Source organism: Podarcis vaucheri (genome assembly GCF_965113315.1).
Source record: "Podarcis vaucheri genome assembly, chromosome: 11".
Taxonomy (NCBI): domain Eukaryota; kingdom Metazoa; phylum Chordata; class Lepidosauria; order Squamata; family Lacertidae; genus Podarcis; species Podarcis vaucheri.
In genome coordinates this window covers 995,919-1,008,840 of record NC_138749.1, presented here as the reverse complement: position 1 = coordinate 1,008,840, position 12,922 = coordinate 995,919, and the positions used below count along the sequence as shown (strand labels likewise).

The 12,922-nt window shown below is 47.1% G+C and overlaps 1 protein-coding gene across 11 annotated transcripts in view; it reads left to right on the top strand.

The window, feature by feature from the left end:
• Positions 1-12,922, top strand: part of UNC13B (unc-13 homolog B) — a gene marked incomplete at its 3' end in the record, with an annotated part of 165,867 nt that overhangs the window by 61,439 nt on the left and 91,506 nt on the right. For all 11 annotated transcript variants that reach the window (XM_082241708.1, XM_082241705.1, XM_082241710.1 and 8 more), the window contains one exon: positions 102-192. In XM_082241708.1, coding sequence (XP_082097834.1) covers positions 102-192 — 91 coding nt within the window. The remainder of the gene's footprint in view (positions 1-101; positions 193-12,922) is intronic.

Here is a 12,922-nt window from a genome sequence, read left to right as displayed (position 1 = left end):
TCCCACCATTACAATAAAAGCTTCTTTTCATGTGTTGAGTTTCATGAGACTGCTCTTGAGTTTCCAGCACTCATTTTTTCCTCGTTTTCCTTTTTTGCAAGTCACCTTGATGAAAATGAACTTCTCCTCCTTCCCGCTGCGAGAGCCCGCTGGATCCGAGCCATTAATAAAGTGCGGCTTCAATTTGAAGAGGTAGGGCCCGCGAAATGTCCCTCCCCCCATCCTTCCACCTGTGTCTGCGCTTGTAAACCTTGCCATGACTGTTGTCTGAAGGTTGCTTTGCTTGTCTAAGGGAGACACCGTTCTGGGGCAACTGCACAAATGGAGCATGTTCCTCTCTGGTACCAACAACTTGCTGAAGTTGACTGTGGTGGGCTTCATTTGTTGACCCCACGGCAGAGGGCTGCAGAACTTGTGCCCCACCAGATTTTGTTGGACTCTCTCCTCAGCCCCAACAGCCAACAGGGCTGGGATTGGGGCGAAGTTGGAGCTCAGCGACATCTGGGGGCACCAAGTTGGCTACCTGTGTTGTGTAGAAGAACCAGGATTATTTATGGAAGTGTTGCGTTGACATCACTGTTCCGCTGTGTCTGTAGTTTGTCTTCTGAGGCCCTTCTCTATGTTCCCTTTCCCCAAAAGGTTTGGAGGGTGACAACACAAGAAAGGGCCTTTTTTGTCGTGGCCCCCCGTTTGTGGAATGCTCTCTCCAGATGCTTTCCCAACCCGTTGTGGGTGTGTGGGAGAGGAGACCCTTCCATGAACTACTGTGCTGCTCCTGGCGGCCTCCCGATTTCACTCCAGAGAGCACCCAGAAGCCGAGTTTGAACAGGCCGGAGCAGAGAGTGGCAGCAGGTTCCCTCTCTGCCCCGTGTTGTTGTTGACTTGTGCCATTTGGATGCTGCCCTGGCCAGCGGAAGGCCACTGATGTGCCCCGAATCAAAATAGGCTCATGTTTGCAACCTTGTTGTTTTAGATGGATCAGAATTTACACAATGTCACCGGGCTCTTCCGCCAGTGGGCTTAGCATTGCAACTGTGTTGTTGAGGTATCACAAAAGGGTCCTTGGCAGCAATGATATTTTTCATGGAAAGGGGAAATCTGAGCTAAATGTGGGGAAAATACGGGGTAGCAGTTTTAGGGGATTCTGCAAAACAAGAGCATGCAAAAGGAGCACCTATCTAACACTGATGTCAGGCTTTCTTAGCAGTTTCTCACGCAGGGCAGAAACTGTGTTTTGCTACACAGAGTATCAAAACACTTTTGTAATTCTTAAGCAAGTCAGAAGCCTGTTGAGTTGAATTAAAAGATCCTGACGGGTGTAAGAAATGTGAGATATTTACAAAAAGCTGTCAACCCAATAGCTTTAACAGAACAACCCGGCGAGTTTGTCTGTCTTCTGAAAAATGCTGCTTTGAATCATTTAGTGAATTGTTTTGAAAAGTAAAACTCTCAAGAGCACTGGAGGCTTCTGCGCACAAAGAGAATTGGTGGTGTGTGAACGACAAGCGGCTCTTGATGGCTGCAAGCAGACCCCTCGTGCCTTCAAGTGCCTCCCTCCATCTGCTTTCTTGTGGGGCAGAGAAACTGGCAGGATGCGCCGTGGAAAGCTTTTGTCACTGCGAGATGCTGCACTGGCGTCTCTCCAGAAGCACCAAGGTTTCCTCTTGATGCGTCTCCTGGGAGCGGGAGATAGGAGTACAAACTTGTCTGCTGTGAGCAGGAAGGTTCCTTGCGCGCCTGTCAAGATTGGTACATTAACTCTTTTTCGTTATTCTGGCTTGTGTTTGCGTCGTGTTTCACTGTTCACGGAAGAGAGTTTTATTCAGTAGCAGCAACAACAAGATGGGTATCCCCCTTTGCATCTTCTATAACCTTTTTTAGAAACTCTTATAGTTGCAATACTCCTCCTCAGTTGCACCCATTGCAGAGCTGTTCAGGATAGCAAACTATCGTCCCAACTGGAATTTGGTTCCAGTGGAAATAGCATGTTTCAATAATGGACCTGGTGGAATTGGCTCCATTCCTGAAGTCATTTGACCCAAACCTGAGCCTGGCAATTCAGCCATGCCCTCGCACATGTGTGCGATCCACATGGTCTGTGTCATCAGGCAAATCAAAGGTTTGGAACATGGATGCCTTCTTTTGCTTTGGGCAGAGTCTGCCTCCCCTGTGTGGGCCTTGGGCCATGGGACACCCTTGAAATGCAAAGGTGCACACTGGTTAAAGGGTGAATTTTCCACATTTTGGGGTTCTCCTCTGTTGCAAATGAACCTTAACCAGTCCTAGGTCAAATCGGGACTTGAAAGCAGTAAACGTTTGGCTGAAATCTTAATCCTCTCACACCAGATACGCTTGGAGTTCAGGCAAGCAAGCCAGACTGTGAATTTTGCTCTGCTGCGTTTGTCAGCAGCTGGTACCGCAGCTGTTGTGTGTGGAAAGCAAAACGGACAAGGAGAGCCTTGTGTGTCTTGTAGATTTAAGTACTATGAAGCGAAAGGCTGGTCAGAGACACCTGTCTGTCTTGAAGTTGCAGGTTCCTGTGCGGGGCTACTGGTGTGGAAACATTACATCTGGGGTGCAAAATAACAAATATGTTTCACATAGTGTAGAAAAGACTATACATATGTAGTATTATTCTTAAAGTGTTATGTGGCATATACTTTTGACTTCCCTTTAAAAAAACTGTTTACATTTCCATATGAGATTATAGTCCTTTTTGTGTGTGTCGGTATTTACACGCATTAACTCCTGGCGTAGTAGCTTGAATATTGGCAAAGTCTGCATGTTGTCCTTAATAAAGTTTTCGACACTTCTATCCAGGTTGATGAATATTCATAGGGCTTTCTGGGTAAATTGAAAGTGAATCCATCTGGAATGAGAGTCAGGAGAGAATTATATGTCAATAGCTAGGCTTATTAAAGAGACACAGATGAATTGTGTCTTACCTTCTTGTTGTTGGCAAAGGAGGACCATTTTGGAAATCCTTGTAATGTTACGTGGAGGTAGCAATGGGTATTCTCTGAGGAACTGATGGGGATCTTCTGATCTGGATTGCAGTGAGGGGCCAGATCACATTTTACTAGAAGTTGCAGAAGGGGAGCTGCGAGTGCCCTCTTGGATTTGCTTTAGCATGCAGAACAACCCAAGGCAGAGGGCGCCTCCTCAAGAAATCCTCCCGTCTTGGCAGACAAGATACACATACTGGTTCTTTGTTAATTTTCCTTCTTGTGGTTTTTTTGTGGTTTTATAAAATACAGTCCATTTAAGTTTCACATTCTTTGCTATGGGGCCTCGGACTGTTCTGCCTGTTTCACGATAGCAGACTTCTACTGAGTCAAAAGGTTCATGCAACAAAGAGCCTTGTTCTTACGAGCACTCAAATGTGAAATTGCTGATCTCCTAACAGAAACGTGGAACTTGTCCCTAAGACCCCAAGGACTGGAACATGTCCAGTGTGACACAAATACGTTTAAAAGGGATTCAGGCATGGGGAGGGGTTGGAACCTGGAAATTACAGGTCGCTTAGCTTAACATCTGTCCTGGGAAAACGGGTGAAAAATATTGTCAAATAAAAATAACCAAGCATATAGAAGAAGAAGCCTTTGCTGAAGGAGAGTCTCACTAACCTATTTAGAGTTCTTTGAGAGTTTAAGCAGGCATACAGAAGAGGTGTTCTGGCCGACACTGTGTTCTTGGACTTTCAAAAAGCTTTTGGCAAAGTACCTTGCCAGAGACTCTCCAGTATGCTTAGCAGTCGTGATATAAGCGGAGAGGTCCTCTTGTGGACCAGGAATTGGTTCAGTAACAAGAGGCAGAGTGTAGAAATAAATGAGCAGTTCTGCTGGAGGGAAGGAAGGAAGGGAGTCCTCCAGAGACCTGTGCTTTTAAACTTGTTCATAAATGATCTAGAGCAGCCTTTCTCCACCTGTGGGTCCCCAGATGCTGTTGAAGTACAACTCCCATCACCCCTAGCTAGCAAGGCCAGAGCTCAGGGATGAAGGGAGTTGTAGTCCAACAACATCTGGGGACCCATGGGTTGAGAACTGCTGATCTAGAGCAAGGGTAGGCAACCTAAGGCCCGGGGGCTGGATCCGGCCCAATTGCCTTCTAAATCCGGCCCTCGGACGGTCCAGGAATCAGGGTGTTTTTACATGAGTAGAATTTGTGCTTTTATTTAAAATGCATCTCTGGGTTATTTGTGGGGCATAGGAATTCGTTCATTATTATTATTTTTTCAAAATATAGTCTGGCCCCCCACAAGGTCTGAGGGACAGTGGACCGGCCCCCTGCTGAAAAAGTTTGCTGACCCCTGTTCTAGAGTTAGGAGTGTGGCCAAGTTTGCTGCTGATTCTAAGTCGTTTAGGTTGCTAAAACAAAAAACGGATTCTGAGGAGCCCAAAAAGAACCCTCTGCATAATGAGTGAATGGGTCATAAAATGGCAGTTGAGAGGAATTGAAAATCAAACTTACCAGCATCATAATTCTGTTTTACACATCTGTGGGGTGTCTTCTTTTGGAATGCTTTGTATAGTTCTGGTCACCTTGCCTGAAAAAAGGATGCTGTACAGTTGCAAAAGGCTCAGAAAAGGGCAGCCTTTTAAACGATGATTAAATGATGCCTGACGTGGAGACAGTGAATAGAGGAAAGATTTTCTCCCTCTCTCATAGCCCTGGAACTTGTGGGCATTCAGCACAGCTGCATGTTGGAGTATTCAGGACAGAGAGAAAGAAAGTGCTTCTCCAGCCTTCCCCTCAGTTGGGGCCATCCAGGTGTTTTGCACGGATGGGAGTTGTAGTTCAAAACTTCTAGAGGGCACCAGGTTGGGGAAGGTTGCTGCAGAGGTTTTGTCCAGTCAGATACTTTATGAAGCTCCAGGTGCTTCCTGGGCTGTGGATTTCCAGCCAGTGGTCTAGCAGGTCCGTTCGCAAGTGGAATGAATCTGTGTTCTGTTTCCATAGGAAAACGCAGCTTGGATGTGTTCCTTCACTGGATGAGCCAGTCGGTCTTGGGGAAAATTGGACTGTGACCCCATTTTTTAAGGAGTTTGTTTAAGATGTGCTTTTACACAACAGCAGGGCCAGTCCTCCTTCAGTCAACTGTAATGGAAGTTGCTGGTTGCTGTAGTAGTTAATGCACAAATGCCAGAAAGCATCTTGACTTCCCTTTGCAACTCACTGGTCTGAAAATAATAGCACACCGAATCAAAGAGCCCAAACAGGCACCCAAGAATGTTTTGCATTTTGACCATTCTGGGAAGGTTGACTTGCTAGCAGGTTGCCCAGGGGGATGAACCTGCCACTTCATGTGTTTTTAAATCAGTCCATCACCTTTAGGAGCAAAGGAGGCTGCCATATAGTGAGTCAGAGCAATGACCCATCATCAGTGTCTACTCTGATTTGGACAGGCCTCTCTGGGATTTCAGGCAGAGAGAGGTCTCACCCAGCCCTGTCTGGAGATGCCAGGCATTGAACCTGGAACCTTCTGTGAGCACAGCAGATGCCCGACCACTGAGCTATAGCCCTCTCCCCAGCACAGAAGCAGGCAGGTGCACAGCTAAGTTGCAGCTCCTTTTTCAGACATGGTCAGCTTATGATGTGGATGCATTTTTTCTTTCCTTATTCTCTTTGCCTCGTTTTTGAAAAGTGTCCAATAATCTCATAAACGGAGCTCATCTGTCATGGCCTTATGGTTTAGTATGCTTTTTTGGTGGTGTTTTGGAGACCCATTATGAGGTATCAATGGGCATTTTTGTGGTCGGGGTGCCATCTGGACAACCCGTTTGGAGTGGAGGCAGAACGCAGGAGTTGTGGGCACTTTGGTAAACATCAGCGGCTGCTTTTCTGTTTAAATAACGAGCGAGGGCTGTCAATAGGACTCAGAAGTCCTCCCCAAGCAGAAGGGATACTGAATGTTAAGCCAAAGCAAATATGTGAAACAAAATTCTGGGGAATAAATTATGCAGATGAAGTCCAAACCATTTGTGCACAGGAAGCGTTTGCTTTTGAGAGAAAGAAAGCCCTGCAAACATAGTCTTCTCCCATTTGGAACCTTCTCTAGCTGAAGACACAATCATCTGGGAATATCCCTCTTCTGAGCCCCACAGAAATAAACAGGAGATGCGCAGGGTACAGTTTTTCTATTATTTATCTGTCTAGCAAATGAGGATAAGTGGACAGGGCACCCCAGGAAATATGTCAAAACTGGTGATACTCAGAAAGAGCAAATTGTTAGAGCTATTGAGAGGTGCCAAGGTGGCACCTTGATAAGAGCACCAGGAGATCTCTGGAGCTGGAGAGACCACAGGGGGTCCATCTAGTCTAGCATCCTGTTCGTGCCATGGCCAGCCAGATGCCTCTGAGAAGCCCAAGAGCAGGACACAGGATCACCAGCTGCTGGTATGCAGAGGCACTTGGAGGGCACTGAAGGGCTAGGGAGATGTTGTGCAGTCCCCCGGCAACAAAAAGTATCCAGGAGCTGCATATTGAAGGGGTTAAGTTTAAATCAGTGCTAAAATGCCAGCGGTAACCCTGGGTTTCCAAATGCACGAAGGGGTGAAGCTCCTGCAGTTCCCATCTGTTGGCTGGGAGACTCATTGGCAGAAATGAAATCAAGAGAGCAGGCTAGAGAGCTTGATCCGCTTAATCCTTCTGCTGCAGACACTGGCTGGCTGCTGCCTTTGGGGCCAACGGGTTTCCGTTGTTTGACTTCGCCCCATCCTTCAGCCTTGCCTTCTCAGGTGGGGCTTCACAGCCGTTTCTTCAAACGGAGCTTATCCTCGCCCTGGGCTTTTGAGAGCTATCTCGTCTCAGCAGCTTTAATTGGAGGGTCCCGCTTTTTGTGGCGGGTGCAGTGGAGAGATTTTAAGCGTCTGTCCAAAGTAGCATTGTTGTGTCAGTTCTGGTTCAGTGCAGTGGGAAGCTCCCTTCTTGCAATGAGGTGCAGTTTGTAAGGACCAACAGCAGAGGGTATCTTCTCTGCAGCAAATACAGCCTTGCTGCTGTGGGCTGAGTGTGGATGTGTTTGGAGGGGTGATGGGTCAGTTTACAGCAGGTGTGCCTCCCCCCCCCCCGGCCCTCCAGACCACATTGAAGAAGAAGAAGAAGAAGAGTTTGGATTTGATATCCCGCCTTTCACTCCCCTTCAGGAGTCTCAAAGCGGCTAACATTCTCCTTTCCCTTCCTCCCCCACAACAAACACTCTGTGAGGTGAGTGGGGCTGAGAGACTTCAGAGAAGTGTGGCTGGCCCAAGGTCACCCAGCAGCTGCATGTGGAGGAGCGGAGACATGAACCCGGTTCCCCAGATTACGTGACTACCGCTCTTAACCACTACACCACACTGGCTCTCAGTGGACTCCCAACTCCCACCATCCCTGCTCATTGGCCATGCTGGATACTGGAGCTGGTAAGAGCTGGGAGTCCAGGAACATTTGGAGGACCACAGGTGTTCCCCATCTGTGGCTTAAAGGGAAGTGTGGTGCACATGATAGGAGGCAGCAGGTGTTGCGTTTTGCTCTTCAGGAGGATTGCAGAATGTTTACATTGATTGCATATATGAGATTCCTCATAGAACGAATTGTCTTAACAGTTGTGCAAAGGTTAGAACAATAAAACCCCATACTGGGATTAAAAATCACAACGAAAGGAATCTCTGGAACAGGAATAGCAATAACCTCTGGGTTATAGGGCAGTATATTAGTTCATTTATTATTATTACAACAATTATCCTAACTTTGTCAGTACCACCAGCTTGCACATCCAAGACTCTCCCAGGAAAAGAGCTGAGAATATCCTGAGGTCACCCTCTCGCGGTCAAGGAATCACGGAGACACAGTTTCGGGCCATGTTCTCCCGCTCATTTGCCCTCTTACCTATTCCTTTTGTGAATTGCTTCTCATGACATATCTTGAATCGATTTCACAGTAAAATCGTCAACAATAAAAACAATTGCATATGTGCAAACTATCCTATATATACAGTTTAAAACAGCTGCATATACAAAAACAATTTCAAATAGAGACGCAGACTGGGACAACCGGAGTTATATTCACTGGAAAGGTTCTTTGTGGGCGTTTTCAGAGAGAGGCAGCCTTCCAGGGAGGAGGCGCAGGAGATGTTCCTGTTGTCATCCAAGCAGCCGTGTTAGTGGACAAGGTGGTGAAACAAGAGGAACAAGCTGAGATGCCCTTCAGCACCATGGTCAGCAGCACCTGCCGCTGCCTGATTGGCATTGGGATGTGCCAAAGGGCTCCTGCCCCTCCCTGCTTGTGTCTTGTGCCTCGGCCCAGTACACCTGAAGGAACATCTCCACCCTCATCGTTCAGCCTGGACACTAAGGTCCAGCTCCGAGGGCCTTCTGGCAGTTCCCTCCCTGCGAGAAGTGAGGTTACAGGGAACCAGGCAGAGGGCCTCCTCGGTGGTGGCGCCCGCCCTGTGGAACGCCCTCCCACCAGGTGTCAAGGAAATAAATTACCATCGGACTTTCAGAAGACATCTGAAGGCAGCCCTGTTTAGTGAAGTTTTTAATGTTTGAAGTTTTATTGTGTTTTTAATATTCTGTTGGGAGCCGCCCAGAGTGGCTGGGGAAACCCAGCCAGATGGGCGGGGTATAAATAATACATAATTATTATAAATTATTGTTGTGTATTTCTTATTGTGGGAATGCATTGCGAAAGAGAGGCTATTTTGTTATTTAAAGAGGGCCCGTTTGTGCAGGAAATGAGCCTGCAGTTGTTAGGCAGAGTCTGCTTGACACGTTTGTGCAGCGTTCTTCACCCTTTTCCACACCGAGGCCTCTGCTCTGATGCAGCCCAGGAATTTATCACCTCTCCGGTAAGAGGTGCATATCCCAGTTAATATCTGCCGCTAAACATTTGACGGGCCACAATCCTTAACATGGTGCTTTGTTGAGGGCTGGAGGAATTTGTCTAGTTCCCTTGTTATGGTCAGATGGTTCCCTAGCTTAGACTCCACGGGGCGTGTGGATCCAAATGGTTTTGGGAAGTTTATTGTAGACAAGGCCAGTCTCTGAAATCAGAAGTTGGTCTGAGTGGTTGACACAATTTCTTTCTATCTAGACACTTGAGGGGAGCCTCTTCTGCTCTGTGGTTTCTGCTAAGCTGAGGCTGAGAAGATGGTTGAGATGTGAGCTCCAGCCCCTCTTGTCTAGCATCTGATGGATGTTACCCTCCCCGCCTCGCCTCTCCCAGAGCATTGGTCTTCCTCTCCCTGTACAGCCAGTCACTAATGCATTTGCACCCTTCTCTAGAGCAGGAGCCTGTGTGTGTGTGTGTATGTGTGTGTGTGTGTGTGTGTGTGAGAGAGAGAGAGAGAGAGAGAGAGAGAGGGAGAGAGGGAGAGAGGGAGGCGGGGGGGGGAGAGGGCTCTGGTGTTCATTTGACGGGCCGTTTTCTGCTAGAGGCTCAGCTGCCTCTTCTGTGGTTTATCCACCCACATGCTTAGGGAAGAATTGCTTACCATACAGTTTATCTGGAGTTCAGAGCTTTACTCTTCAGGAAGTTGGAATGAAGTAGAGAGATAACTAGGATTTTTTAAATATAGAATTATGTATACCTCATAGACATCAAAGCACTTGGCCTACATTGCTGAACTCTTTCTTTATCAGTTTTAATAATTCCTCACTGATTCAGCCCCAAATTAAGTCTTAGCAGTGAATTAAAACTCCAAGCCCCCACAGTGCAGAATGTTTAAACTCCTAACTGGAAGTGGAGCCCCAGGGAAAGGCTGTCGCTTTGCCTGCAGAAGCTCCCAGCTTCCTTCTCCAGCTTCATCCGAATAAAGCTTTCTGGGAGAGCTGCTGCAGCTCAGAGTGGACCTCTTCCAACCCCTTCCTCTGTGGATTGTCTTTTGCTACCTTAAATTCCTTGGTATCTAGACTGAAGCCCTATTCTGCCTCCACGAGGAATGCATCCAGAGAGCTTCTGTGTGGCGGCAGCTTGTTCTGAGGAGGCGCTGCTATTAGAAAGCAGCTTCCCTGGTGAGGCTGACACAACTGCTTGGAGAGCCTCCCTGTTGGGGCTCTGCATTCCTGGCAGGAGGCTCCTGGAGTCTCTCGTGGGTTGTGGCTGTCAGGCCTTTGAACCTGGCACGGGACCATCGGGAGGCTCCCCAGGTTAGATCTGGAATGGATCTCTCTTCCTTCCTTCCGCTCTCTGGTCTGGGGGTGAGCTTCATGTCGGATGACCTGCCCTGGCGTGGCTTGTCTTTCAAGCTGTCACGCTCTGGTTCACGGACGATCGAAGTCCTGGCAGGGGGCGTCAGGACCGGGGGCAAGATGGCGGGATGGGAGCAGAAAGGGGGGTCCAGAAGCCAGGAGCCAAGAGTCCGAGGGCCAGAGAGCCGGGAGTCAAGACGCCAAGGGTCCGAGGGTCAGGAAGCAAGGATTCACGAAATCAGGGGTTCAAGGCTCAAGAAGCGAGAAGTCAAGGGTCCGAGAATCAAGAAGCAAGGAGTCAGGAAGCCGAGGTTCAAGGATCAGGAAGCAAGAAGCCAAACGCAGCAAGGCAGGAAATGTGTTGCTGTGGCAAAAAGCCAAAGGGAAATGCTGACCTTATATCCCTTCTCGGCTCTTGCCACCAGGTTCTGCGAGTTATCAATCGGCCTCACCTGTGCAGCCGTGCCTTGCCTCTCCATAACAAACTTAGGAAAGCCCCAGTCCTGCAAAGTCCTATTGGTCACAGGGTCTGGCTCCTGCACACACACCTGACACGAGCTGCCACACACTCACCTGAGAGAACCAGGGCTTATTTTGGCTTCTCCAGACCCTTCCCTTTCCCCATAATCTTTGGCAACTCCCATCATTCGCCCTCCGCTAAAGCATTTTGGTCGTTTCTTTCCATCGAATTCTTCTGTGGCCTTTTGAAAATAGCCACACAATCTCTTCATCTCTCTCTCACTCAGAAGGCAGATCAGGAAAATAAGATGTGTTGATGACAGGTACATGCTCAGAAACAAGGAAGTATAATGAAAACAGCAGGCCAATGTAAACCAAAATAACAGCAGTTACTATGCTGCGACTAATTAATTAATTAAAATGCCTTTTTCCAAACACAACGTACCATAAAAATGGCTAAAAATAGGTTTAAAAACAAACTCACGGTGGCTTTAAAAACAATACAGAATAAGCACTGAAAGCAGAGACCTCTTCATCCAACTGGAAAAGCCTTCCCAAACAAAAACGTTTTTAATTGTTTATGAAAGTACAGATAGTTGGCCCCTATGATATCTCGGCAAGGATTCTGTTCCACAAAAGAGGGGCTGCCACATGGAAAGCCCTGCTCTGAGTCACTGCTTTTGTTTTATGGACTTTAAGGTGAAACTCTCCCACGGAAAGCAGTGACCTGCTGCTTGTAGCAGATCTAAAGGCTGCCAATGAACTCATCCCCCTGTGAATTTTTCTAAACCTTTTTAAAGCCATCTAAGCTAGTAGCCATAATCACATATTCCGGCAGCGAGTTCTGTAAGTTAATTAAAAATGTGAAGCGGAATTTTCTCTTGTGTCCTGAATCTGCTATTAGTTAGTTTCACTAGATGATTGAAAGAGAGAGGGGAAAATCTGGTGGGAAGCAAAACCTTTGCTTCCCATATACTGTGTGTAATCTCTGCACCAAGCTCCCCCCTCCACACTTCACACACACAACTTCCGTCTGTCTAAAAATCTCCAAAAGTCAGCATTTCTTCTTCTTGGTGGTGCTCCAGTTCCCTGATCATTTTGAACCATGTTTTCTGTCCCTTTAGCAACTTTTGTGATGTTCTTTTTTGAGATGAGACAACCAGAAGTGTCTGTAATATTCCAGATTCAGGTAGGTAGCCGTGTTGTTCTGGTAGAAATATATATATATATATATATATAAAATAAATTGTCCAGTAGCACCTTAGAGAGCAACTAAGTTTGTTCTTGGTATGAGCATTCTTGTGCAGATACCTTCAGATACCTAATGCTCATACCAAGAACAAACTTAGTTGCTCTCTAAGGTGCTACTGGACAATTTTTTATTTTTATATATTTGTAATATTCCAGATGTGGTTGCACCACAGATTTCAATAGCAGCAATACAGTATTTAAAACTGTCTAAAAATCTCCAAAAGTCAGATAGTACTTAAAACTTTATTTCCTAATACTCTGTAGCATGAAATTTGTCTTCTCGCAGCTGCTGCTGCTGCACACTGCTCCACATTTCCATTGGTTTCTCAACTGCAACCCCAACATCTCTCTCCTGGTCAGTTGTCACCAGCTCAGACCCTTCAGTATATATGGGATGTACTCCCCACTTCCTCCTTCCGCCCCCATCACTTCATGCTGATTCAGATTGAACCTCGTTTGCCATTTTGTTGCCCATTCATCCAGCTGGGAGAGATCCTCTGACTTCTGTTTTGTGTCTTATGGGGACTAAGGCCGTGTTCTGCAATGCTGCTACAACCCATCCACATATTCCCATTTTGAGAGGGTGTGTCCTTAAAACTCCATCAGAGACGTCTGCGAACCAAGGGAGCCAAACGCACAAAGAGGACCGCCCAACAAACAAGCGTTGAAAACTTTGACCGGGATCTCAGGAGGGGGTGAAGAGCTTGTGTTTTGTGGGGTGGGAGGGTACTTTGCACGCTTCTCAAGAAGAGACGTGAGGAGCACCCGCTGATGTGAGCCTCGGGGTGACAAGTTGGTCTTGAGGAAGCCTCATGAAGTGGAGCCTTAAGAGGAGAAGCTCCATGCTTGTTGAGAGAGTTCCACCTCTCCTTTTGGGCCCCCAAAAGGCTGCAAGGTGGTTTCCATGTTCCAACTCATAAATACGGTAAAAAATAATAACTGTGCAGCAAAAGGCAAGAAACTGATTAAACTAGCTGCAAGGAGTAGACATAAATGCAAGTCAGTTTAAAGTAATATAAAGCGTAACAGCAGGAGTTGGA